We start from the raw sequence: 26,290 nt of genomic DNA, 5'->3' as shown, positions 1-26,290 counted from the left end.
TTTGCTCAAAGTTACAGATATTACACTGAGAAGTATTTTCCTTCCCCAAAAGGAAAATCCCAATCACATCTGAGCCCCCTGAATCTAGCTGGGTCCCTCCTGGACGACCCAGTTCCATGACCTGGCAATTGCTTCTTATTGTTTCTGCTGGATGAAGTTAGGTTTCTGTCTCTTGCTACCCAGAATCCTCATACCCCATCTCCTAGACATCTATAGTGTCATCAGCCCACTTCTCTGAAAACTTTCCTTGCCCTATTTCAACCTCGTGGTTCAAGTGGAGGCTTCCGTGTTTTTACATGATTCCATCTTCCTGGCCACAATCATTGGTCCAGGGTTGGCCTTCACCCAAGTGGAACCAATCACAGCAGGCCAAACAACAGGCCACGTTGATAGATCTGCAGATGGGCCAATCATAGCCCTTCCCTGGGATTTTTGGACTTGGGGCTCAAGCTGCTGGGTGCCATCCTTCCGTGGTGTGGAGAATGCTGGTCCCAGAGAAACATGCTGACTTGCAGAAGGTGAGAGAAGGTATGGAGTACCTTGGTTGCCCTCAAATCCTTGGTTTGATGGCCCTGAAGGCCAGAGGGGACAACTGCCCTTCCTTTTTGGCAATGTCGATCAATTGAGTCCTCCTCTGGCCTAAGTTAGAGCAAGCTTGGTTTCTGTCAAGCTTAAAGACGAATAAAGACCTGATAATGGTGTCTCATCACAAACGCTGTAAAATATGCACACACACACACCTCGTACACATACACTTATAGACACACTCAATCTATGGACACACCATATACACAGACCCTGACACTCCACCTCAGTGCACGTGTTTTTATTTCCGGATGATATAAAATAATAAACTTAAAAAACACCCCAAACCAAACACCCTAATGCCTCCCCCAAAGCAATGTGACCCCTTTTCCCACCCCAATAAATAGAGACTTCTGTCAGTCCACCCTCCCACCCCCGTAACCCCCTTTGCTATAGACATACTCTGGGTATATATTACTCTACTCGGCAATAGACATCTCCCGAAAATAGAATTCCAACCCTGCCACTTGACTCTACCTGAGCCCCATGTTCCTGGGAACCCCCCCACCCACCAGGTCAGACCACCCGCCACTGCAGCACGCTGGTGTCCTTGCCCCCTGTGGTCAGGGCCACACTGTCATCCCACAAGAAGGCCACATTTGTCACATGGCTGCTGTGTCCGCCGTATTTGTGGCTGAGAGCCTGTGATACGGAAAGAAGGAAGTGAAAGGAGGTCATCTGTCTTGTTCACTGCTGTATTCCCTGGGCCCAGGCATTTGGTAAGTGCTCAATAAATACTTCTTGAGTTAATAGGAAAAAGAACCAAAGATCTCACAATGCAGATGCTCAGAGCTTTAGCACTACAGACTTGGTAGTTTATCGACTTTCAAATTAAGAAAGGCCCCTGGGATCAAGCCACTGCCCTCCTTGTACAGATGGTGAAACTGGGATCCGGAAAGGGCTGCCTTAATCCTGCCTGCAGTGCTGCTTGGTACCTCCACCCTGCCAGCCCCCCACAGGGACTCACTCGAGGCTGACAGCAGGGGTAGCTAAACAGGTGGACTTTGCCAAAGTCATCAGCTGAAGCCAGCAACTTCCCATCATGGGAACGGGCCACGGCATTGATGTCAGTACCATCTGCTCCCTCAGACCAGATCCCTGCGGGCAAGATTGGGGGTGGCTGGTGGTAAGATGGTAGCTGGGGCCAGGGACCCCCAAGGCGAGTAGGCCCCAGCCCCAGCCTCCCGGCCTTTCTCTCACCTAGCCTGTCTCTAGCCGGGGATGAGAATTGGAATAATCTTTTGGAAATGCTTATCTGACCCTATCCCTCTATAGCTCAAAGCCCTCCCATGGGGAATTCCCTGGTGGTTCAATGGTTAGGACTCCACGCTCTCACTGCCGAGGGCCTGGGCTCAATCCCTGGTCAGAGAACTAAGATCCCACAAAAAAAAAAAAAAAAAAAGCTCCCATGGCCCAGGCTTCTCACCATGACCCCCAAGCTCTGCCTTGTCCCCCACACTGCTCCAGCCTTGTCCTTACCAGTGCTTCCCTTGAACTCTGCAATGATTTAGCCATCCTGCCTTCTTGCATTTCTCTAAATACCAAGCTCTGTCACCTCCAGGCTTTTATACATGGCTATTATTCCCTTCGACTAGCCACTGCTTTCCCTCTTCACCACCCTAGAACCTAACTCCTCATCCTGCAGATCCAGTTTGGATGGCCTTTCCTCCAGGAAGCCCTCCCTGACTCCCTCCTAGGCTGGGGCCACATGTCCTCTCTGGACTTCCTTGTCCCAGCCCAGTCTACTCTGGGTGGTCTGGGGACAAGTCTCTCTCTTCCACTGGACTGTGAGACCCATGATGGCAGGGTCAGGGCTGTCGTGGTCACCACTGGGTCTCAGCACTGCCCAGCTGGGCACACAGGTGCTCAGGGGGTATGTGTTGAGTGCATTAATGCCTAAATGAGTGGGTGACTGGGACACAGGCTGTGTGAATCTCCCTGGGCCAGGTGACACCCCCAATTGATCTCATTTCATTACAGTTCCAAGGGACCTGAGTAGTCATCTCACCCTAACCTTTCCTCTTATAAAAATACTGCTGCTCACATGTCTAAAGGAATGAGTTTCCTACCTTAGAGGTAATAAGAGACTGTGAAAACCACCAGTCAGGGATGTTTCTTGGAACTCCTGTCCTCAGCAAGACTTTCCCCATTCCAGAACTTACCAAACACGCCAAAACCCAGGACACAAGTAGCCGTGGCCCATTCCACGTTCCTCACAGCATCTGCAGTAGTGATCTGCTTACAGGTAGCTGGGTCCCCTGGGGCAGAAAATGGGAGGAGGTGTTCAGAGCAGAAAGAACTACTGGGAATTCCCTGGTGGTCCAGTGGTTAGGACTCCGCGGTTCCATTGCAGGGGGCACGGGTTCGATCCCTGGTCGGGGAACTAAGATCCGGCAAGCTGCGCGGGGCAGCCAAGAAAACAAGAAACCAAAAACCAAACAGAAAGAACTACTGACTTAATTCATCCATTTCACAGACAATGGGCACTGAGGTCCGACACAGGAGGCTAAGGTCCCAGGGCTTATTCTACCTCTCCAGACTGGCGCTAGATCCTGGGTGGTGACATCTCAAGACGAGAGCAGGGGTATCTGCTTAGAAACCTGTACCCCAGCCATCCAACCCGGAGGGGGAGGAACTGGTTAAAAGCTGGGTCCACCAGGGAGGAAACCAGAAGCCAGGAGACCAGCCAGTCAGATCAACCCCTGAATAAAACAGCCAGAGGAGAAGGGACTTGAAGCCCCTGCTTCCCCTTCCAGAACCCAGGGAAGGCTATGCAAATCGCACACGCAATAGAGAGGCTGAAGGAGGAATGCCTTTGGGTTTCAGAGAACTCACAGTACAGAATCTCGTAGTCCCCAGAGTTGGTGACGAAGCAGCTGCTGTCCTGGGCCCAATCCAGGTGGGTGATAAAACTGGAATGGCCCTGCAGGGGAGGGAAGGGATGGAGTTAGAGCTGGAGCGGGTAGGATCAGACCAGGATGGGTGGAAGGCAAAATACAAAGGTAGGGTGAAAACACAGGCGGTCTCGAGGAAAGATACACAAGCCTTTGGGGTGTGGGGGCGGGGCCACACTATCATGGGCGGGGCCAGACTGTGATGAGCGGGGCTAGACAAATAGGGCTTAGAACACAAGGGGGAGTTTAGAACAAGTGGGCAGAGCTAGACACAGAGGGGCGGGCTTCGAATGCAAGGGGCTGGGCTACACAGAGGGTGTGCTTAGAACGTGAGGGGCGGGGCTACACAAAGGGACGGGCTTGAAACACAGGAGAGGGTAAATGTGTGGGCGGGGCTAAAACTCCTTGATGTGATCAGGGCAGTCAGTTGAGTGTTGAAGCTGTGCTCCCTTGAGGTAGAAAACTGGTTAATTCTGCACCCCCTGGATGGGGTGGCGGCGCGGGCTGGGGGCCACTGCCCACTCACCGAGCACTTGCCCAGGCGGCTGACCTTGCGGCCGCCCTGGTCCACCGTGTACAGGTACACCAAGTTGTCGTGGGAGCCCACGGCCAGGTACGCCCCGTCTGGGGGAGGGGGAGGGGGCTATGAGGAGGCACCCAGGCTCTACCCCTCCTCTCTCAGATTCAGCCCCCCACTATCCCAGACTCCTCAGTAGTCCCAAGTTCCATCCCTGCCACAGGCCTGGCCCCGCCCTTAGGCTGTGCCACACAGACTCCACCCCTTCCCCCTGCCAGTAACTCTGAGCTTCAGTTCCCAGGCCTGGCCTCTCCAAGGTCCCCTCCCCGGCCCCATCCCCTTACCTGGAGAGAAGCTGACCACTGAGATCTGTTCATTCCCATCTGTATGGATGGCCACCAGGTCATGGGTCTCTGTGTCCAGCAGCAGCCATCTTTAAGGAGAAGGCATGGTGGGAGAGGAGGGGTGAGCTGATCTGGTAGAGAAGGGTGGCAATCTGTGGGGCCTGAGGGAAGGACCCCAGAAAAGATTAGGGAGAGAGGCTGACTCCAGAGGAATGTTGGGAGATCAAGGCCTGGTAAACAGTTGGTACCTAATTATCATTCTCTGTAAGCTTTGGGGCAGTAGGGAAGGCGGGGGGAGGTGATCAAGGGATAGTTCCTGGGGGAAGCAGAGAAGCCCTCCCCAAATGCCCATCAGCTTTACCTGCCAGTCACCGTGCCAATGGCCAGGACAGAGCCACTGGGGTGGAAGCCAGCAGAGTGGGCAGGGTCCTGAGGAGGGAGAGAAGAGGAAGGGCTGGGAGCTGGGGTCCCCCTTCCATCTGGCCCACACTTCCCCAGCCTCAGAGCCAACTCTCAGCCTGGCATGAGGGCTCTCACCTCCCTCTGCTGCCCTCCAGTAACCTGCTGCTGCAGATGCTCTGGAAACCACTCTCCTTTCCTTTAACATGTCAGCTCGAACAGAAAATATTCCTCCTTTCACTGTTGACTCTGGATCCTTTTTCAGTCCTGTTTTAACCTCCCACAGCTTTATAAACCCAAGATGATTTCCTTAGGGACTTTTCTACTAGTGAGATTGTTCGGACAAAGGCTATCCATATTTTCAAGACTTTTGATATATCATGCCAATTTGCTTTCCATTATAAAATTATATTGACTTATCACTAGGCTTGTCTGAGTGCCTGTTTCCCCATATCTTTATCTAACTCCTAGCACAAACTTTTTAAATTTCGGGGGCATTTGGTTGATTTGCAGGCAACAGAGCACCATGGAATCAGACGTGGTTTGAAACTGTGGCCCTGACACTTCCTCGTTATGTGACATCAAATAACTTTCCCCATTGTGGCCTTGGTTGCCCCAAACGGAGAACATCAATACACACTCCCCAGGACTGTTATAAGCAAGGTGTAAAGTCCTTAGAATGGTAAGCTGGTGAGTAAGATGGCCTACAGGAAGCACTGAATAAAGGTCAGCTATGATTGTAATCACGAAGGGCAAGTGATTTTACCTTTCTGGGCCTGTTTCCTGATTTTACCTTCCTGTTTCTGGGCGATCCATCATCTCTACTGCCTTGTGGAGGTTGGGGTGGGGGGCGAGTTAAAAAGACAATGTGGGTAAAGTGCTAAGCCAATGTCAGGCATGGTGGGCAGACTGCCCGAATCAGAATAACCCGAGGGAGCTTGTTCTTGTTATAAATTGCAGATTTCTGGGACTAAACTCAGAACTCCTGAATCAGACTTCCCATGGTTGGGGCTCAGGATTCTGTGTTTCTAACAACTCAGGTGGTTCTTATGCCCTGGCTAGAGAACTGCTGTGCTGAGCACAGGGCCTAGCATATAGTAGGTGCTCAATTAGGCAGCCAGAGTGAGGATTATTATACATGGCCCTAATAATTTCCAGGGCACACCATCCCTGACTCCTAGAAGTTCAAAGGCCATCAAGTGTTCCAGGATCATAGGTAACCCTGGATTCCTGGAGCAAAACCTCAAAGGGTGGTGTGGGGAGTATGATGACTGACCTTCTGCTGTCCCATACCACACAGGCAGGAGAGCTTAAAAACTACACTGCCCAGAATCCCTTGTGGCTAGGGTCAGCTGTGATTTGGGCCTGACAATCAGTCGCACTACTGTGGGCTCTGGCAGGTACAAGGTGGAGGCCCCGCTCTGCCACTTCCACTGATCAGTTGGGTTGTGAAAGCAATGGCATTTGCTATGCTGGTGAGCAGTCACTAGCCTTGAAAGGCAAGGGCACAGAGTATCTGTTTTTGGCCACTGTAAATGTAGCCAGCATTGGGTCACTCTAGAGCAAGACAGTCCAACTGAACCTTCTGCGATAATGGAGAGGTTCTCTATCTGCACTTTCCAATACGGTAGCCACTAGCCACATGTTTGGAATGTAGCTAGTGCAAAGGAGAAACTGAATTTTTAATTCTACTTACATGTAAAGTTAATTTAAGTTTGAATAGCCACATGTATTGGACAGCGTAGCTCTAGAGCCAACATTTGAGCGACCACAGCATCCTGGTTCCTGGATTGCAGTTACGATGACAGCATTTTCTTGAACTCAGTGGTTCCTGACTCCCCACCTTCCTGACTGTGGCAGAGGCAGCAGCTCCTCTGGCAGGTCAGTTCTGTGGTGTTGTTCTGGGCTTCCTTTCAGTCGAGAACCTACTCCTCTAGCCCTTCCAAGTGAGTTTGTAAGCACCCAGTTCCCTGCATTAAATCCCCTTCTGCTTAAAGACACCAAGTGTGGCTTCCATTTGATGCACTGAACCCTGACACATTGAGACAAGTCGTTCTGTTAGAATGGTGTGTCAAGTCCCCCATCCTCTTACCTCAATGATCCTACTCCACAGGGGCTGGTGGGACTCCACCCTCCACAGATGCACCAACTTATCCTGACCACATGTCACAAATTGTCCCCGGCTGGGGTGTGTGGCCAGGCCCCACAGCTCTTCCACGTGGCCCTGGCGGAAAGGAGAGATGATAGCATGGAACTGCCAATCCAGGCCTTTCCTCTGCATCCCCCACCTCCCCAAAGTCTGATGCCAGAAAGAAGTGCTGGACTAGCCCCAGCAACACACTCTCCCCACAGGTGACCCAGGGAAGACCCTTTCCCCAGTGTATCTGAGGGAGGCTGTGATTGGGCAGACCCCTGCCCCAGTGTGGGGCTCGAGGCAAATGTTGCCCCTCCCCCCAGGTCTCTGCTTTCCAGTGTGCACAATGGGAGGCAAGAGACATGATGAGTAGGAGCTTGACCTTGGGAGTCAGATGGTGCCCAGCAGGCTATAGGAACCCATGGAGGGTACTCAGCCTCGTGAGTCTGACTGCAGCTCTCTCTTATTGACTGTGGCAGTCACCTGGGCAGATGACTTCTCCTTGGAGCCTCAGTTTCATCTTCTGTAAAATGGGGCCAATCACTGTATGTGTCTCATGGCATTGTTCTGCTCACTCAAATTATGGATGGAAAGTGTGAATAGATGGAAAGTGTATGAGGCTGGTACAAAGTGCTCACCAAATGGAAGTGGCTGACTATTATCAGTAGTAATAATATACACTATTAATATATAATTAAAGTAATTAACAATGATAATCAACAGAATTATAATTATTGATATTAGTATAATGATTAATGTTAATAAATAATATAAATCTAGTAATATATTAATAATATAATTAATACTAAATAATATTGATACTATTATTAGAGGTCTTTAAGGTCCATTCTGGTCTTGGGACACCTAGGAAATCCCTCTAGCCCTTGTTTTTCCTCATCTTCTTCCATGGAAACAAGAGCCAGAGGGGGGAATCTAAATGCAGCTGCTGTACAGATCTCAGCTACCATGTAAGAGGTAAAATGCATGTCAGGAAGGAAGGAAGGGGTGGGGGGGCACTGAACAAGGAGTAATTTTGACCAAGACTCTTTGAGCACTTACTCTGTGCCAGGCACCATTCTAAATGCTGTGCATGAACTGACTCATTGAATCCTTACAAAACCCCATGAGTCAGTTCTATTATTCTCCTGGTTCATAGAGGCACAGAGAGGTTATTCACTTGCCTCATATCACACAGCGAGTGAGTGACAGGGCTGTGCTTCGATCCCAGGTTTTTGTTTTTTTTTTTGGCCCCACCATGTGGCTTGCAGGATCTTCCCTGACTACCAGGGATCGAACCCAGGCCCCCGGCAGTGGAAGTGCAAAGTCCTAACCACTGGATGGCCAGGGAATTCCCCCATAGGCTGGGTTTTTTACTTGGATGTGTGGTAGGGTTCTGGCCCATGAGGATGAAGGAATGGGCATCTGAGAAGACTCCAGAGGGTCTTCCTAGATCCTTGTAGCCAGAGACCTGGGAGGTGTGTGGCTCAAGGCCTGTGTGACAACCTGCCAGGGCACTTACAGAAATGGACACCACCCTGACCAGCAGGGGGCAGCACAGCTGGAGCAGGGTCCTGGAACCCCTCTGCTGTGCTACCAGTTAACCCATTGCTGGACCGTGGGTGTTCTGGGGTGGGGTTATGTGTCAGGAGCAGTTAAAGGGAAGGTAAGTGGTGTTTACCAGGCCAGAGGATAAGGGATGGGGCAGGGAGGTGAGGTGAAATGGGAGTGGGAAGAGAGGAGGAATGAATGGTGCAGAGGAGAGAAGAGAGGCGGGTGGGGAGGGAGCAGGGCAGGTGCAGAAGAGAAGCTCACCTGGATGAGCAGCGAGAAGCCAGTGTGGACAGAGCCCTGCAGGATGGAGTTGCGGGTGGTCCCCACGTACAGCGTGTCGCCCCGGCCCTCCGCCACGGTGCGCACGGGGCCGAAGTCCTCGGGGACCTGGGTAGGCAAAGGGGGGTGGGGGGCAGGCAGATGAGTGTAGGATACACGCAGAGGTGGGGTTGGGGGGTGGGGGAGACAGGCTGGGAGAGCAGGGTCTAGTATTAGTGGGGCGGGAGGAGGTCTCCTCACCTTCATATGAGCCTCTCCCCCTCACCTCCGCCTCCTGCAACTTGCTGTAGTCGGGACCCCAGAGGATCACCCGCCGATCGCGGCCCCCTCCTGACACCAGCGTCCCGTCCCGCAGGGCGCAGAGCCCAAACACGCCGCCATCGTGGGCACCCAGCACGGCCTGTGTGATACGGTTCCCACCTGCAGGGTGGCCAGGGGCAGAGGTCAGCATGGGGAAGCTCCCCCATACTGACCCCAAAAAACACCTCAAACTCTCAATCCTACATCCAGCCATTCACTCACCTTTTCTTCTACCCAGCCTTCCACCCACCCATCTACTCAACCACACATCTATTCAAATACCCTATCATCCATCTAATAAACCATCTGAAGTAACATCTACCCATCCACCCTTTGATCCTAACCTTAACCCTAACCCACTTACCCACCCATTCATCCACTCACCTACCTACTGGTCTGTCCATCCATCTATCTACTCACCCATCCAATCACCCATCTACCGATCCATCCAGCCATCAACACTTCCTGCCGTCTATCCATCCATCAATCCGCCTCTCATCCATTCATTCACCCTCTCTTTCATCTGACTACCCACTCACCAGTCAATGCATCCTTCTATCCAAACATCCACCCATTTTCCATCTATTTTTCCTATCCATCTACCCATTCACCCATCTATCCACTCATCTGTCAACCTAACCATCTGTTCATTCATCCATTCAGTCAACAATTATTAAACTAGCATTTACTCTGGGCCCAGCCTCATGCTGGGTGATGCTGGGTATTGATGAAGGCAACCTCAGATCTTACCCTCACAGGGATCACAGTCGAGTTTCAGAGACAGACCTACTACCAGTCAGTGACGACCCAACATGGTTGGGGCTGGGATGGGGAAACCCAGGAGACTGTGGGATCCCAGAGTAGGCATCTAGCCTGGTGGGTCAGGGAGGGCTTCCTGGAGGAGGGGACAGCTGAGCAAGGATCTGAAGGTTGAGTAGGAGTTGGCTAGGACAACAGAGGGTAGAAAAGTGTTCCAGGCAGAAGGAACAACACGTGCAAAAGGCAGAGAGAACATGGACTATTTAGGAAACTAAAGAAATCTGGTGTGACCAAGTATAACATGCAAGGGACAAGAGAAAGCAGGGCCAGACCATGCATGGCCTCATTGAGGAATCGGACCTTGCAGACCTCAGTGAGGAATCCGGACCTTGTTCTGAGGGATCTGAACTGGGTAGTAATGGAAGGGTTCAGCAGGGGAAGGATAGGGTCAGATTTACATTTGGTTCTAAGAACAAACTGAATTGGAGGGGACAAGACTGAAGGCCCGGGAACCAGGGAAGAGGCTGGGGCAGGGACTAAGTGGAGAGAAAGAAAAAGCAACTCTCTTCAATTCCATCCTTCGAGGCTCAGAAGTGGTGCCACGTGTACATACGTCCTTTTGTCCACCTATCTTTCTAACCACCCACCCACCCAACATCCTGTAGCCCTGAGGGCTGGACCCAGTGGTGGGAGATATAGGAACCAATCAGACCAAGTCTCTACCCTCAGAGAGCTTACAGTCTGCTGGGAAAGACACACTGCCAATTATTCAGAGCTTATTCTCAGCTGTCTAATCTCAAGAAAAGCTCAAAACAACCATATGAGGGAGAGAGTATTATACCCATTTTACAGATGCTGCAACTGAGTCTCAGAAGGGAGATGACTCTCCCAAGGCCACATAGAGAGCACACAGCACTGCTGAGACCTGAACCCAAAGCCTGCCCAACTCCCAAACCCACTCCTCTCCCACTACCCCAAGATGAATGGTTACCTCAGCCAATGGATTAACATGTTATGAAGAACTGATTGTTCCAGGAAGTGCTTTGATGACTGAATAAACTCATTCATTCATTCATTCATAACTTTACAGTAATCCACTGCCTGGGAAAAGACCTAGTCATTTATTAACACAGTCATCCGTTCTGGGGACAACCATTTATATATTTAATTGTTCACTCACCTAATCACCCACCCATTAAGAAGGACAGCATATTCATCTACTCATTCTTCTATTCACTGGGTAGGACAAACGCTTCATTCATTCATTGACTTATACATTCATTCATTCATTGCTCTGGAACAAACCACCTCTCCATCCATCCCTCCATCCACACCGGGTTAACCCATTCATTTATAGTTCAAACTTGATCGCTGCCGTGGGATTTGCAGAGGACAAGGGAAGGGAATAAGTGAAGATTTCATGCAGGTGGGGATACTGGAGCTGAGCCTTGATGGAGGTGTTAGAATTGGACAAGTAATGATTTGTATTGTTGTATCGTACATTCCACATCAGCAGGCTCCGAGAAAGGGACGCACAGCCAAAGGGAGTCAGGGAGGACTCGGTTGGGGAACCAAACAGGTGGGGCTGACACTGACCTTTGCCCCAGACATAGAGGTTCCCCCCAGAGTCCCCGGTGACCACATCGCCACCCTCCAAAAAGGTCACACACAGCACGTACTTCGGTTTCTCGTGTTTCTAAGGTGGGGGAGAAGGGGAAGGTGTCAGAGGGTCGCTGAAGCCGGGAAGCCTCCCAGAGCTCACCCGTCACCCAGGACAGTGGTCCAGGATGCCCTCCATGCTCTGGGGAGTGGCCCTGTGTGGACCATCCTCATCTCCAATCCACCTCCATGGAGTGTCACATCGCCTACAGACCACTTTCTGACCACACTGTCTCCCTTTCCCACCCCGGACCCCCTTCCTCCCTCCTCTCTCTCCTCCCTGACTTCTGTCCCAGTCTCTGTCCTTGGTTCCCCTGCTGTCTTCCGCTTGGATTCCTCTCTCTCTGTCCCTTGGCCTCCCCCTCTCTGCCCCTACCCCTCTCCTCTCCTTCCCTCCCGCCCCCTCTTCTGTCTGTCTCTAGGTCCCTCACCCTGCCCCGCCCCACCCTCTTCTCATCTCAATATCTCCGTCTTCATCTCCATCTGAGCCTGGTGTTCTCAGGGCCTCCCCTTTTGGGGTAGAAGCCCCAACTCTCACCAAAGGCAAAGGAGCCCTGTCAGAGGTGTGCCTGCATCCTCTCGCCCAGGTCCTGTGCTTCCTGCTGTTTCTCCCTCTGTCTCTCTCGGCCAGTCAGCCTCTGACCTCTGTTCGTCCAGAATATTGACAACCGCAGCAACCCATTTATTGAGCACCCACTATCTGCTAGGAGTCGCTATACTCTTCATCCCACTGAATCCTCACAACTTCAAAGAGTTAAGGAGGACCACCCCACTGGTATGGATAAGGGAACGGAGGCCCCAGCAGGCAATATCTCAGCATCCCTACAACCTCCAGCCCCTGGGGTATCTTCTTGTCTGCCTGAGTGTCCCTGCCAGCCTCCTTCAGGGCCAGCCTGCCCCAGTACCCCTGGCACTCACCTCAAAGAGGCCCTGCCGCTTGCTCAGGCCGCCCCCTTCTAGGTTCCAGAAGTAGATGTGGGATTTCCCGCAGGTGATGAGCACGGTGGGGTCTGTGGGGTGGAAGGTGGCCACCAGCACGGCCTCATTGGAGCACTTTAGGGGGTGGGGGAGATTCTGAATGAGGACCTCAAAGCCATCAGGACCAGCATACCCAACCCAGGAAGGACTGCCCTCTACAGCTGTGTGGGTTGTGCACTTGCACACCCAACTTGCCTGTACCTCTCCTTTATGGGCAAACTAAAGTACAGGAAGCAGGGCCAGCCAGTGAAGCATTATTGTTTTCTTCATCAACATAATGGCAGGCACGAGGAGAGCCCTTTCTTTGCACCAACCTCTGTGCCAAGCATTTAACATCCATCAACTCATTTAACCCCACAGCACCCTGTAAGGTAAGGCTCATTAGCACCTCCCATTACAGATGACGAAGTGAGGCTCAGAGAGGGGAATTCACTTGCCTAAGGACACACAGCCAGGTTGTGTCCAGAATCAACTCACTGAGAGCCCAGCCTCTCAACTACTTCTCTTTCCCCAAACCATGGGCCCCAATCCTAGGTCTCTTGCCCCCAGCCCAGAATGAGCACGTGACCTTGGGCAAGCAGCTCTCCCCTCTACCATGCCTCAGGTTCCTCATCTGTAAAGCAGGTTATCGCCCGGAGACGTAAGTCAAGGTCTGTCTTGGACATCGCAGGACAGCAGAACCAGCAGCCACCTTGTACCGATCCTCCTGTTGGGCCTGGTTTGCCCACCCCATATGCCAACATCAAAGCCAAATTTTCCCTACAAGGAAGATGCTACCATTATCCCCATCTTATAGATGAGGCAACTGAAGCTCCGAGAGGGCAAGCCACTTGCCCAAAGTCACACAGCCAGCAAATGGCAAAGGCAGGACTTCAACATGAGTCTGATTCCAGACTTGTGAACACTGAGATCTGGCCAATCCCACAGGGAGACCCCAAGGAGAGGGGATAAGAAGGGTTACCTCACCTTGACATCTACCACCTTGGTCTCCTTGGCCCAGTCCCACACAGAAAGCATGTGATCGTTGGACTCATCTACCGCACAGAGGAGGTTGCCCCCATTCTAGGAAGAGGAGAGAGGATGGGGGAGGGCCAGATCCACCCCCTCCCTCCAACACCTTGCCCACTGGGGCATTAGCTACTCAGGCCTGTTTCAAAGGTCCTGACCCAAGTCATGTGAAACACATGAAAATATACTCCCCATCCAGGGCCACACACATTTTAAAGGCTGTTTATAATTTTCCTTTTGAAATGACTGGTCCCTAGGAACTTCCTCTAATTTCCCCTCAGCTACAATTTCTCTGCAAGTAGCCCGAGGTCAGGAATTCTTACTGAGAGCCTCTAATCTGCATTTTCCTATGGAATGACTTTTAGGGCTGTGAAGTTGAACAGTTAATAAAGTCGGGACGATGTTGCTTTTTTTATACCTGTAGTTAAGCACAGGTTAGTTTTGATTTTGCAAAGTTTTCCTTTCCCCCACACTTTGGCAACAAAATAGCTTTATTTCCCCAAAGTTCTCAAGTGTCTCCTCAGGTCTCAGAAAACCTGTGAGGTTCTTAAACTGTCTATGGGATGACAGGTTGTTTTTTATTCCCCGATCCATTGCAGGCAATACTCTGGTAAAATACAGTAAAAATGTAACATATGATTAAAAAAAAAAAAAAAGCCCACCAATCACACACTTGGATGTTGTGTGAATGTCAAATTGCTGTACAAATTCCTAAAGGCTAACTCTCGATTTCTGTGCTTATCTCCTCCATACCTGCCAACACCCATTTGTGGTGGTACTAGGAGCAGGGCTGCCCTAGACACAGGGATTAAAATGCCTAAGGGATAAGGACCCTTCCAGAATGAAAGGTGATGTGAAAAAATAATGCAGAAAGCGTTAACTGATCTACAGAGGATCACTGAGGAGTTTCTCTGCGGAGCAATCAAGACATATGGTCCCCTCATAAGGGCTAACAGAGCAGGCCTATGAGGCCACAAATGTGGGCACACAGCCTGGAGGGCCAGGGGGCGTGGCCAGCACCTGTGACGCCATGATGAAGGCGTGGCCTCCAGCCCCAAGGGGCACCCGGGGCAGGCGAGGGATGGCACAGGACTTACAGATTTGGAAAAGCCCACACAGCACACAGCTCTGTCAAACACCCCCAGGCCCAGCACGTGTAAGGTGGAGAGGGAAACAGAGTCCCAGACGCGCACGTGGGGCGGCAGTGGCTGCAGGAAAGAGAGAGGCCGGTTACCTGGGGGGCCCAGATTCCTGACCCTCCCACGACTCCATCCCAGTCTCCAGGTCCTGCCCCCTCCACCCTGTTACCTTCCCCTCCTTAGTGGTGCCTGCCACCTGTCCAGTGGCGACGGTGACCATATCAGGGTGGACAGCCAGGCTGAGGAGAGAGAGGGCAGATGGACAGAGCTCAGTAGGGGGGGGGGCTCGCAACAGGCCGGGACCCCTCCCACAGCAGGCCACAGTCGCGATGCCTGATTATTCATTCCACAGTTTGGCTGAATGAGTTAGTCAATAAACACTGATTCAGCTCTTCAGTAGCAATAAGGGGATACTCTCTGGGTACCCTGGCTCAGAATCAAGACTCAGGCCTGCGGTCTCTAACTCAAGTGCCCAGAGGGCTCAAGCCTGTACCACAAATGGCCAGGAGAACACACCCATTTAAAAGGGCTGTCAAAAATAAATAAAATAAAAGGGACTTCCTTGGCGGTCCAGTGGTTAAGACTCCACGCTTCCACTGCAGGGGGCACGGGTTCGATCCCTGGTCGGGGAACTAAGATCCCACATGCTGTGCGGTGAGGCCAAATATAAAAAAATAAAAAATAAAGGGGCTGTCACCACGGGGCTCCAACACACTGTGGGATTGTCTGGGGTGCCCACTTGAAGTTTTCAAAGGAAGTGAAAAATTCAGGCATCTGAGTGAATTCACCGACATTTGAAGTATTGATAATCAATCCACATTTTTTTCCCCCTGAATTCAGCCTGCAGGCCAAGGAAGGCCTGGCCCCGCCCACCTCCCCTAAGAGTGTCCCGAGCAGGAAATATTTGGCGTCCTCCCCCCAGGCCTCACCACTTGATGTCATCATTGTGTCCCAGGTAGTGCCGCTGCCTCTGCTCCTCCACGTTGTATAGCACGGCCACAGAGGCCACGAAGTACACTATCTCCCCTGTGGGCAGCAGGTAAAGGTTGGCCCGGCAGTCTCGGCCGCGGTAGCCATAGCTGGAGGTGCCCAGGGGCCGGTTAAAGAGCCTGTTTTGCATTGCATCTGCTGACTGACTCCCAGATGAAGGTCAACAGAGCTAGGTTTTCCTGTTTCCACTCTTACCCCTGTGGGAGGTTGAATGATGGTATCCCCCCAAAAATATGGCCACCAAATTATTAACCCCTGGGAAGTGTGAATGTGACCTTCCTTGGAAAAGGAGTCTTTGCAGATGTAATTAAGGATCTCAAGACGAGATCATCCTGGATTATCTGGATGGGCCCTAACTCCAGCGACAAGTGTCCTTATAAGGGACAGAGAAGAAAAGACACAGACACAGGGTGGGAGAAGGCGGTGTGAAGACAGAGATTGGAGTAAAGCAACTATAAGCCAAAGAACCCCAAGGGTTGCCAGTAGCCACCAAAAGCTAGGAGACAGACAGGGGACAAATTCTCCCCCCAGAGCCTCTGGAGGGACCACGGTCCTGCTGACACCTTGACTGGGGATTTCTGGACTCCAGAAACTGTGAGATTTTCTGTTGTTTTAAGCCACCAAGTTTGTGGTAATTTGTTTTAACAGCACAGGAAACTAATATAACCTTCTGTCTACCCTCCTCCCCACAGAGGGATCCTGTTAAAATCTGTTAACACTAAGTCAATTCACATCCATCCTCTGCTCAGAACCTTCCCATCTCAGAACAAAAGTCAAAATCTTGGGGGCTTCCCTGGTGGTCCAGTGGTTAAGAATCCGCCATCTAATGCAGGGGACGCGGGTTCGACTCCTGGTCAGGGAACTAAGATCCCACATGCCACGGGGCAACTAAGCCCACGCACTGCAACTACTGAGCCCACGCGCCACAACTAGAGAGAAGCCCGCATGTTGCAACTAAGACCCGTCGCACCCAAATAAATAAATAATTAATTAAAAAAAAATCCTTATGAAAGCCCAGGCAAGAGGCTTGGCCTGATCTGGACCCTGATTCCTCACTCCCCTCACACCTGTTCAGCTCCAGTCACCTCAGGGCCTTTGCTTTTCCCGCCACCTGAATACTCCTCCTCCTCATCTCTCCATGGCTCCCGCACCTCCTTCAGGTCTCTACTCAACTGTCAGGTCCTTGGAAAGGCCTTCCCAAGCCTCTCCCAAATAGTTCCCAGTTATTTAAAACTGCAAACTGGAATTCCCTGGCAGTCCAGTGGCTAGGACTCAGCGCTTTCACTTCCGGGGCCTGGGCTCAATACTTGGTTGGGGAACTAAGATCCCACAAGTCGTGCCGCGGCCAAACACAAAAAAACTGCAAACTCACACCCCCTCAACTGCCCCCATCCCCCTTCCCTGTTCATATTCCTGCAGTACATTCATCGGCATCCCACACGTTATCTGTTTAATTTATTTTGTGTCTCCCGAACTACAGTGTCTGCTCCAGGAGGGCAGGGACCTCTGTCCATTTTGTTTACTGATGTACCCCTTGTGCCCAGATCAGGGCCTGGTACACAGCAGACATATGAGTTCAACATTTGTTGAAGGAATGTGACCCTCCTCTGTTCAGAACTTTCTGTGGCTCCCCAGTTCCCCTAAGAGAAAGCCCAAGCTCCTCCACTGGCCTGGTTTGCCCCTCCCTGGCCTTAGCAGGGCTTCTGCCCTCCTTTGTTCTCCGACCTTGGAATTTCTCAAAATGCCAAGATCACTACTGTCACCCAGGTCTTGGCACTAACCTTTCCCTTTGCCTAGTACACGCTACCTGCCACCCTTCTCAGCTGCCCTGTCCTCAGATCAAGCCTCAGGCTCACTTCCTCCGCTAGACTCATCCCACTTATCTGATCAATTTGTTAACGTCACCTATTCCTTAATGAGACTATCGGTTCCACAGTGGCCAAGACTGGGCCGTTTTGTTCTCTTCTACAACTCCTCCTCTGAGAAGCCTTCCCTGATGCCCAGGCTGGGTCAGCTGCCCTCTCTTGGTTCTCCCATCCCAGCCTGAGTTGTCATTGTCACAGATTCTGTCCCCACACTGGACTGTGATTTGGGGACTGTTGGAACCCAGCCCTTAGCCCCAGAATGTTCAGGAAACATTTGAATGAATGTCGATATGTGTATCCCGACCCCACAGAAACTGCTTCACCCTGCAGCCATTTTGGGCTGGGGAATGAGGCCCATACTGACTGTTGCTGTGTCAACTGCTTTTCTTTTTTTTTTTTTAAACTATGACTTTATTTGGGTTTATTTATTTATTTATTTATGGCTGTGTTGGGTCTTCGTTTCTGTGCGAGGGCTTTCTCTAGTTGCGGCAAGTGGGGGCCACTCCTCATCACGGTGCGCGGGTCTCTCACTATCGCAGCCTCTCTTGTTGCGGAGCACAGGCTCCAGACGCGCAGACTCAGTAGTTGTGGCTCACGGGCCTAGTTGCTCCGCGGCATGTGGGATCTTCCCAGACCAGGGCTCGAACCCATGTCCCCTGCATTGGCAGGCAGATTCTCAACCACTGCGCCACCAGGGAAGTCCTCAAAAAAAAAACTGCTTTTCTTTTGATGCTCACTTATCAAGCCCAGCTTGACATGACAGCATGGTATTCTTTGATTCCTGCGAATATTTCCAGCTGCCTTAAAGAGGCTCTGGGCTCCCACATTCCTCCCTCCTCCAGAGCAGAAACCAAGGCCAAGGGAGGAGGTCAGGGACTGCGTCCCTAGGATGCTGATCCCAAGCCCCAGTCTGCATTTTGGAAAAAGCCTGGGGCTCAGAATCAGAGTTCTTGCCTCAGATCTGCTCTGACTCCCTAGAACAGGGCTTGATATCCCCTCTCTTTTTCTTTTTTTTTTTTGAATTTTATTTTATTTATTTTTTTATACAGCAAGTTCTTATTAGTTATCTATTTTATACATATTAGTCTATATATGTCAATCCCAATCTCCCAATTCATCCTCCCCCCTTTCCCCCCTTGGTGTCCGTATGTTTGTTCTCTATGTCTGTGTCTCTATTTCTGCCCTGCAAACCAGTTCATCTGTATCATTTTTCTAGGTTCCACATATATACGTTAATATATTTGTTTTTCTCTTTCTGCTTGGTCCCCTCTCTTGACCTCAGTTTCCTCATCTGGAAAGAAAGGGTAATAGTTCCCAACCTGCAGGCCTCAGAGAGCTCTCGGAGGCCACTTGTTGTAAAAATATATTCTCGATCCTACAAAAGAGAAGGATCATATTATTCAACGTATTTATACTTGAAAGAGCTTTGAACAGTGCCTGGCATATAATAAGTGCTCAATAATGATTAGTTATTATTTTAATCAATCTCTGTTTATGGGGCCCATATGATGAGCACATTGTTTCAAAGCCTTATGAATCTGAGATCATGACACCCATTTTTCAGAGGAGGCAACTGAGGCACAGAATGGCAAGATGACTTGTCCAGGGTCACGGAGCCAGCCAGAGGCTGGGCTGGGGTTTCAACCCATTTCTGCCAGGCTCCAAAGACAGGGTTCTTAACCATTATCAACTTCTTCCATTTCTCAAATACACCCAGCTCACTCTGGCCGCAGAGCCCTTAGACCTGCCGTGCCCTCTGTTCTTCCTAGGCTGGCCCCTGAATGTTCGATTCTCAGCTCAAATGCCCTCTCCTCAGAGAAACCCAGTTACTCCTCTCACTTGAGCTTAGTTTACTGTATTCCCAGCATTTATTACTTAACTGAAATTATCTTATTTATTGAATCACTGTCTTCGGTCTCCCCCACTTTAGAAGGTGAGCTCAGGGAACACAGCCCACATGTAGAAGGGGATCTGACAGATGGAGGGCACTCAGCAAACATTTGCTCCTTGAATGAATCATAAAAGGTCATGTCAGCTAACCTGCCTTCCTCTGCTCCCTCCAGACTCCAGGTTCTTCCTGACCCCTAAAGCCACAGAGGCCTGGAAAGTCCCACCTTCAGTACAAAGACCCTCCCTCCAGCTGAAGTCCCACACCAGAAAGGCTCTGGTCCCCTCCAGGCTGGGGGCGGGGGTGGGGGGCGGCGGGTGGGTTGGGAGGAGTGGGAGGAAGAGATTAAAGCAAAAGGATACACCCAGTCCAGCTTGAGACGGCGGGAAGGCAGCTCGGAGCGTGTATCCAGGCTGTAGCTGGGTGCCAGCTCGTCAGGGATCAGCATGGGCACGGGGCGGCCCCTCAGGAACATTTTCACGGAGCCCTCCTCTGCCAGAACATCCCCAGAGGTCAGGTGCTGACACCAGCCCCCAATCCTATTTCCTTTCCCCTTCCGACTTCACTTTTTTACTTTTTTAATTAAAAGAGGTGGGGAAAATGAGGTCAAAGAGGCAAAGGCCCAGCCAGTAGCCAGGCTTCCTGACCTCCAGCTCTGGCTTCTCACCCCAGGAAGCCCCTCCCATTCTCCCTACTTACCCATGCTGAAGATAACTTCTTTGGTTTTGCTGTCAGGAAAGGAAAAAAAAAAAAAGAAAAGAAAAGAAAAGAAAGAAAGCCCTAATTAGCAGGCAAGTCAGAAATTGGGAGAAACCACTTCCCCACCCCAGCGCTCCCCGGAGGTCTTTGATGAAAAATGGGGGCCGAGTAAGGAGCGGAGCGCTGCCTCTCTGCAGGCCGTGTGCTTTGCTCGGTTGACCTTGCAGAGCCTAAGACACAGGCCCAGAGAGGCAGTGATCGCCAAAGATCAAACAGCACGAAGTGGCAGGGACGCGATCCTGGAAGAGGAGCGTCACAAGGTACCCCTCCCACCTAATCAGCACGGTTCTCCCAACGCTCCCCACCCCCAGTCCCACAGAGCCCCAAACTTCAAGCAGAAAGGGAAGAGGTGAGGGTTTAAGGGAAGGGGCGTGTCTCCAACTCCCTTTGCTGACGGAAGGAGGTGATGCCCGTGGGTCTGGGTCCCCGGAGAAGGGGGAAACCTGGGATCCAGATCCCGGTAGCGCGAGGAGGAGGGGGGTGTGCGAGAGGGTCTCACCCAACTCCAAAGCTACTCATGGCGGCGGCTGGCGGAGCTTCGGGGCCGGGGGTGGAGCCGGGACCGGCTCCGCCGCTTCCGGCCCTGGGAGGCGCCCACGCCGCCGCGCCCTGCCCCGCCCTCCACTGCTAACCCCGTAGCCGGAGGGTCACACTGGGTCTCAGGTCCCTGGCTGTGGGGTCGTGATACCAGGCTCTTTTTTGGGGGGAGGGAGAGTGTTTTTTGAGAACATGGACTCGGGGACGTGTCTGCCTGAGTTCAAACCCCAGCTCTGCCAGTTCCTAGCAGTGTGGACAAGTTGCCAAACCTCTCGCCTCGGTTTCTTCACTTTTAAATTGGGGATAATAAAAATACATACCTCCCAGGTGATTGCGAAGCTTAAATTAGTTAATTCATGTAACATGCCTTGCGTGGTGCCTGTCACATAGCTTATGTACGTGTTTGCCATTATTTCAATGAGGTTGAAATGTGTGGGTTTTGACTCTGGTCCTGCCTTAGTCCGGCCCCGCCAAGCCCTGACCACGCCCACTGCATCAGGACTCCACACTCAGGTTTTTACACCGCCCAGACCTTCAGTGTGGCCCGGGCTCTGGGAACTTGACCATGCCCAACATTCTGATCATACACACCTCTCCTTCCGATCCTGCCCCTGAACTGACAGCTCCCCATGGAACCGCCTACCCTCCTCAGGTCCGGTCAAACTTCAGACCATGACCACTTTCACCTAGAGTCCCTTCAAGCCTACTGATATCTGCCCACGCCCACCTATGACCACGCCCAACCTTCAAACCACGCCCATTTCCGCCTGGCAGCGCCCCAGGCTCCCCTCCGCCCAGCTTCTTGCATCGGACACTACGGCACCTGGTCTTAGTCCATTACCCCCACCCCAGGTTCTGATTCTGCCCTGGCTAACCCTCTGGCCACACCCTCAAATTCCAATCACTTCCCTCCCTCTGATTACCCCATTTCCTGCAGAAACTCCTCTGAGGGTCCTGCCCAGGCTGCATCTCTGAGACTCAATGGGGACTCTCCCATTTACCTTAATAGCCACGCCCACAAACCTGGCTCCTCCCTAACTTCTACTCCGGCTCCTCCAAGAGACTCTAATCATCCACGTCTCCTATGTTCTAGTCCAGCCCCTTAATGCTTTGACTACGCCCCTCCATGTTGGCTCCGCGTTTCCATGCCTTCCAGTTCAACCACGCTATCACAAGATTGGTCTCTCCGAGCCTCCGGCACTGTTTCCGCATTCTGAACTAGATGACCGCGCTTTAGGTTATCACCTCGTGGCCTGGGGCATCACCCTAAATTCCCCATGCTTTTCCAAGCCTAACTGGGGTCCTGGCCCCACCCGTTGTGGCACGACCCCGCTTCGGACACCTACCCTTCCTTTTTGGCGCTACAATTGCTGCTAGAGGATGTGGTGCGGCTGCGGGGGTCCTCGCGGCGCACTGAGGCGAGGCGCTCTGGTGACAAGTAGCGGCGGGCACTGCGAATAGAGAGCACATAGGTAGGGGCAGAGCTCGCGAGGCCAGCAGGCGAGTGCCGGAGGCGGGCAAGAACTTCCCCGGACCTTCCACTGCTGGTGTTCGGACACATGAGTCCATCCGTTTCCATATAAACAGCCTCCGCGGTCTCGGAGGAAACTGGGGATCCTGGCTTCCGTGCCTTACCTGCGCCCGGAGGTCGCCTCCTTTTTGGGGGAGGATGGGGACGTGGCATAGCCGCCCACGCGCCGCGGGGGTCCCGAGCCATTGAGGGGCGTCCTGGTGGGAAGGCCTTTCAAGAGCTGACACACTAGAGGAATGGGGTTAGAGGACAGAAGGGGGTGAGTGTGAGGTCCTGGCCCCAGTCCCTCCCATCTCACCCCTCCAGTTTAGCGAAGATACCCGAGGCTGTGGTGCCTAGGCGCGGAGGCGCCCGGCCCTTGGGGGTGCCCCGCGCTCGCAGAGCAGCGCCTTGCTCCTCGCATGCCCGCAGGCGACGCAGCGCGTCAGCCAGCGCGGCCTTCAGGACCGCCAGCTCGTCTTCCTGCAGCTGCAGCCGCTGCTCCAGCGCCGACACGCGGTCGTCCACCTCCATCCCGCTCGTGCCCGACAAATTGTCATCTGGAAGGCAAGGGAGCGCTGGCTGCGGGGGGCCCACCCAGGAGCTACAACGCCCGAGGTGAGATGTCCCTCCAGCCTTCCCTGGCCTAAGCCTGGGGCCAGCCACGCCCCCTTCCTCCCCAGTAACCTGGGGCTGGGACGCTTGGATGTGGGCCAAGAAAAGGGGAAGGAAATCCCCACAGCTCTCAGCCCTTGTCCGCACACTCCTCTGTTGCAGCGCCCTGGAGGCGTGACCTTAGGGAAGTCCCTTCCTCTCTAACCTTCTAACAGTCTATGAATCAAGAGCCTCTCGACTCTGGTTTTAAGATTCTATGACTAAGATGGTAAATACATATGAGTCATATCAACATTTTAAGGATGACACCAACTTCCTTAGTGACACCAACATTGTAGATTTGATTCCCGATATTCTCTGACGAATATCAAGATTTTATCGCGTGTACTAACATTCCCTCTCTGTTTCTAAGACTTTCCAAGCCAAAAAGGTCGTGCCTGGTCCCTCGCCTTCGCATTCTCTCCTCACCAAGGGGTTCGACACCCGAGCCTGCTGCAAGGACAGAGTTTCTGCGGCCCCTGACGGCAGATATGGGAGTTGCAGGCAGCGCATCCGAGACCCGAGACCCACGGAAGGGAGATACCCGCGGGGATCTGACACCCAAACTCTCTTCCTTGACCCGAGCTTCTCCCCTCTATTCCCCTTCTTTATTTGGCTTATGTACCCCATGCCCCTGATTCGGTTCTCCCTCTCCCCTCTAGGCCATGGGTGCAACCAAATAACTCCTCCGTCTCCCGCGGGCGCCGCCCCCCCACCCCGCCCATTTTTCCCGAAGTGGGAGGGGCAGAGGACCAAGGTGGTCCCCCCTCCCCCCTCCCTCCCAGACCACTCATACCCAGACTCATTGCTGGCAACAACCAAGAAAGCCCTGGCTCCCAGTCGGGTAGAAGTAAGGGTGGTATCATTAACAGGAACCGGGCGTGGAAGTAGCACCTGCCATCCCCTGTCGGAGGCCGCCCCGCCCGTCCGCTGGGCTCCGCAGTGCAGCCGTCTATCCCTTCCCTCCCTCCCCCGCCACCCCCGCAGCCCAATCGCCTGCCTGGCCTTGCCCGCCCTGCCCCCCACCCAGCGCCTCTCTGGTCGGGTGCCTGGACCTGCATTGGAAGGTGGGGGCCTCCCGAGGTCTGAGGGAGAGAGCTGTCAGGACTTGGAACTCATAAGAGGAGGAATCTCAGGGTCCCGTTGGCAAAGCGTTTTGCAAAAGAGGAAACTAAGGACGGAGGTTGGGGAGTGTGCAGAGATCACCAAAGGTCAAACAGCCAATAGGTGAGGTGCAGGAGGACCTGCTCACCTCCTTGTGCCAAGACCCCTCTTACCTACCATTAATAATACTACCCACCCCCCCCGCCCCAAATGAGATCTGCTATAGGGAGCTTACACGTGGCAGGCACTCTTCATGCAAAACGCTTAGCACCTCACCTGGCTCTGGTTATGTGCTCAGTAAATCCAGAATATAATTAACTGTTATTATGGTACCCAGTGCTCCCAGCAACTCTAGCAGCTGTAGTATTATACCCATTTTAGGAGGCAAGAAGGTGGAAGGGGACTGAGACCTAGAGAGATGAAGTTGCTTGTGCATGGACACACAGCCTTTCAGCAGCAGAACAGGTACTTGACCCCTGGCTTAGGCACCCTGTCAGCCTGCCTCTTAGAAGGGCAGAGGAGACAAAATAAGCATTCTGGAGCTCTGCCAACTCCAGTGGTCCCTGACACTGGGGTGTGTGCCCAGGGGAGTGAGCCTCCAAATGGAAGATAGTTCCTTCTCAGGGCCGCTGAGTGAAATGGGGGAGCTTTCACCTTGGCCCTTCAACCCCCATCCAAAGAGCCAGCTGCATTCTGAGGCCTTGGCCTGCCCACCCCCGACCCACCATGACTCAAGTCCTCTGCTGCCTCCTGACCATTCCCCCACCTTCAGCACTTTTGCCCGGAAATCAGCCCCCACTTCCCACTTCTCCCATCCCTCCCTCCTCCCCTCTGCCTCCAGCTTCCCTCATCTGGGCCTGACACCCACAGTGACCCTTCTTGTATCGAACCCATTTGTCTAGGGAGAAGGGATGAGTCCTAATGGGTGGGAGGGGCGGGGCCTGAGGATTTGGTGGGTATAGTCGAAGCAAAGTCCTCTGGTCATCCTACCCAGTCCCACATCCAGCCCACAAGCCAACACCAAATCCCACTCTCCCCCTAATCTGTCCCTCTGCTAGGGAGAAGGGGGAGGGTCCCAGAGGATTGAGAGGGGATAGGGAAGGCAGAATTCCAGACCTCCAGGCCTCCCCCCCTTCTGCCCCAAGCTCCTGAGGTTCTGCTCCTTTCTCTCAGTTCAGTCACCTCTGAAAAAGGGGAGGGTTGAAGAGGGTGGGGGATTGGGATCAGGGCTTTGGGGATCAGGGAGCTTGCTCTGGGGTCAGGGTCCTGCTAGGGGAGAAAGGGGAATCTTCAGCAAGGGGCGAGGATGGGGACTTGGAGGGAGGAGGTTGGGGCAGGAGGAGATAGGTCCAGCCCTGGGCGGGGCCAGGGTCGGAACTGAGGAGGGGTCTCACCGTTGCAGTATTGAAGCAGGGAGGACGTGTCGTAGAGGCCGCAGAAGGCCGGGCCGCGCTCCGCCATCGCCCCGCCACAGCCACCGCCAGCCCCCCCGGCCCCAGCTCGGGCCTGGGCTACCCCCCCAGGCCCTGCCTCCCGTTGCCATAGCAACGCCTTTCGTTCCAGCATCCCCGGCTCGGCCCGCCCGGCATCAGGCGGCCGACGCCGGGCCTGGCACCGGGGTCATCCCCCAGGATGCCCAGAAAGGGGGGGGGGTGTCGGGACACCCCCTGCCAGGCCCCCCAACACAATCTTCGGGCCGGGATTGGCTGACCCGAGATCCCCCTCGGTACTGTCTGGTCCCGCCCACAACAGGCGCGTATTCTCTCTAGACACCCTCGCCTGTTCAGGACCAATGAGAGCCTGTCTCGCAGGCCCCCTCCGCCAATAGGGATGCAGAAGGTTTGGAAGGGGCAGGGCCTTCTCTGCTTTTCAGCCCGAAGCATAGCCCCCGGCTCTTAGAGGAAGATAGGGTGGAAGAAGACACCACACACCCCGCAAACCTCCCTAATCTTTTACTGGATTTTCGAGAAGCCACCTTGCAAGACTAGAGCCTGACCCCAGAGTCTCAAATCCGCCCAGATATCCACTAGCTCCGCCCTGGAACTCTTATTCTAGCTCATTTCTTAGAACTCTTGTTTATTCTATCTACGCCCGCCCCCAGGGCTCTTAGCTCCACCCCCAGAATCCTGAGGGGGGAGTTAAAGTTCTATTCCCGCCCCCAGAGCTTTTGGCACCGCCCCCTAAGCATCTCAGGGCGATGGTTCTTGGCCCAGAGCCCTTGACTCAGCCTCCTGATAGGATTGGCTCCGCCCCTTAAGTTTATACCCCTACCCCCAAGTCTGTTAGTCCCTCCCTAACCTTTCCTTCCACTTTCCTATTGGCCGCCCCAGGCCCTTAGCTCCTCCCCTACAGCGTTCATCTCCCACAACCTTATTATCCAGTCCGGGTTTTGACAAAGGCCCAGCTGTGATGCCTGGATGGCTGGCGGTGTCAGTCG

The 26,290-nt window shown here is 53.0% G+C and overlaps 1 protein-coding gene across 3 annotated transcripts; it reads right to left on the bottom strand.

The window, feature by feature from the left end:
- Positions 1-964: 964 nt before the first annotated feature.
- On the bottom strand, positions 965-25,419 carry EML2 (EMAP like 2). Of its 3 annotated transcripts, XM_059903717.1 has the most exons (22): positions 25,248-25,419; positions 22,437-22,655; positions 22,221-22,344; positions 21,932-22,036; positions 19,989-20,017; positions 19,652-19,781; positions 15,476-15,625; positions 14,716-14,785; positions 14,505-14,615; positions 13,366-13,461; positions 12,340-12,474; positions 11,359-11,458; positions 8,969-9,123; positions 8,686-8,811; positions 6,832-6,963; positions 4,702-4,769; positions 4,341-4,429; positions 4,006-4,103; positions 3,421-3,508; positions 2,748-2,843; positions 1,553-1,683; positions 965-1,227 (listed from the first exon to the last, which is right to left on the bottom strand). In XM_059903717.1, exons 1-22 carry the CDS (start codon positions 25,417-25,419, stop codon positions 1,102-1,104), a joined length of 2,550 nt encoding a protein of 849 aa, XP_059759700.1. In that variant the 3' UTR covers positions 965-1,101. The 3 variants fall into 3 exon arrangements, with proteins under 3 accessions (XP_059759700.1, XP_059759698.1, XP_059759699.1); XM_059903715.1 differs by lacking the exons at positions 21,932-22,036; positions 22,221-22,344; positions 22,437-22,655; positions 25,248-25,419 and adding an exon at positions 20,548-20,599; XM_059903716.1 differs by lacking the exons at positions 21,932-22,036; positions 22,221-22,344; positions 22,437-22,655; positions 25,248-25,419 and adding an exon at positions 20,492-20,532.
- Between the last annotated feature and the right edge of the window lie 871 nt (positions 25,420-26,290).

The sequence above is a fragment of the Balaenoptera ricei genome, chromosome 19 (genome assembly GCF_028023285.1).
Source record: "Balaenoptera ricei isolate mBalRic1 chromosome 19, mBalRic1.hap2, whole genome shotgun sequence".
Lineage (NCBI taxonomy): Eukaryota > Metazoa > Chordata > Mammalia > Artiodactyla > Balaenopteridae > Balaenoptera > Balaenoptera ricei.
This window is presented reverse-complemented; position numbering and strand designations above follow the sequence as displayed.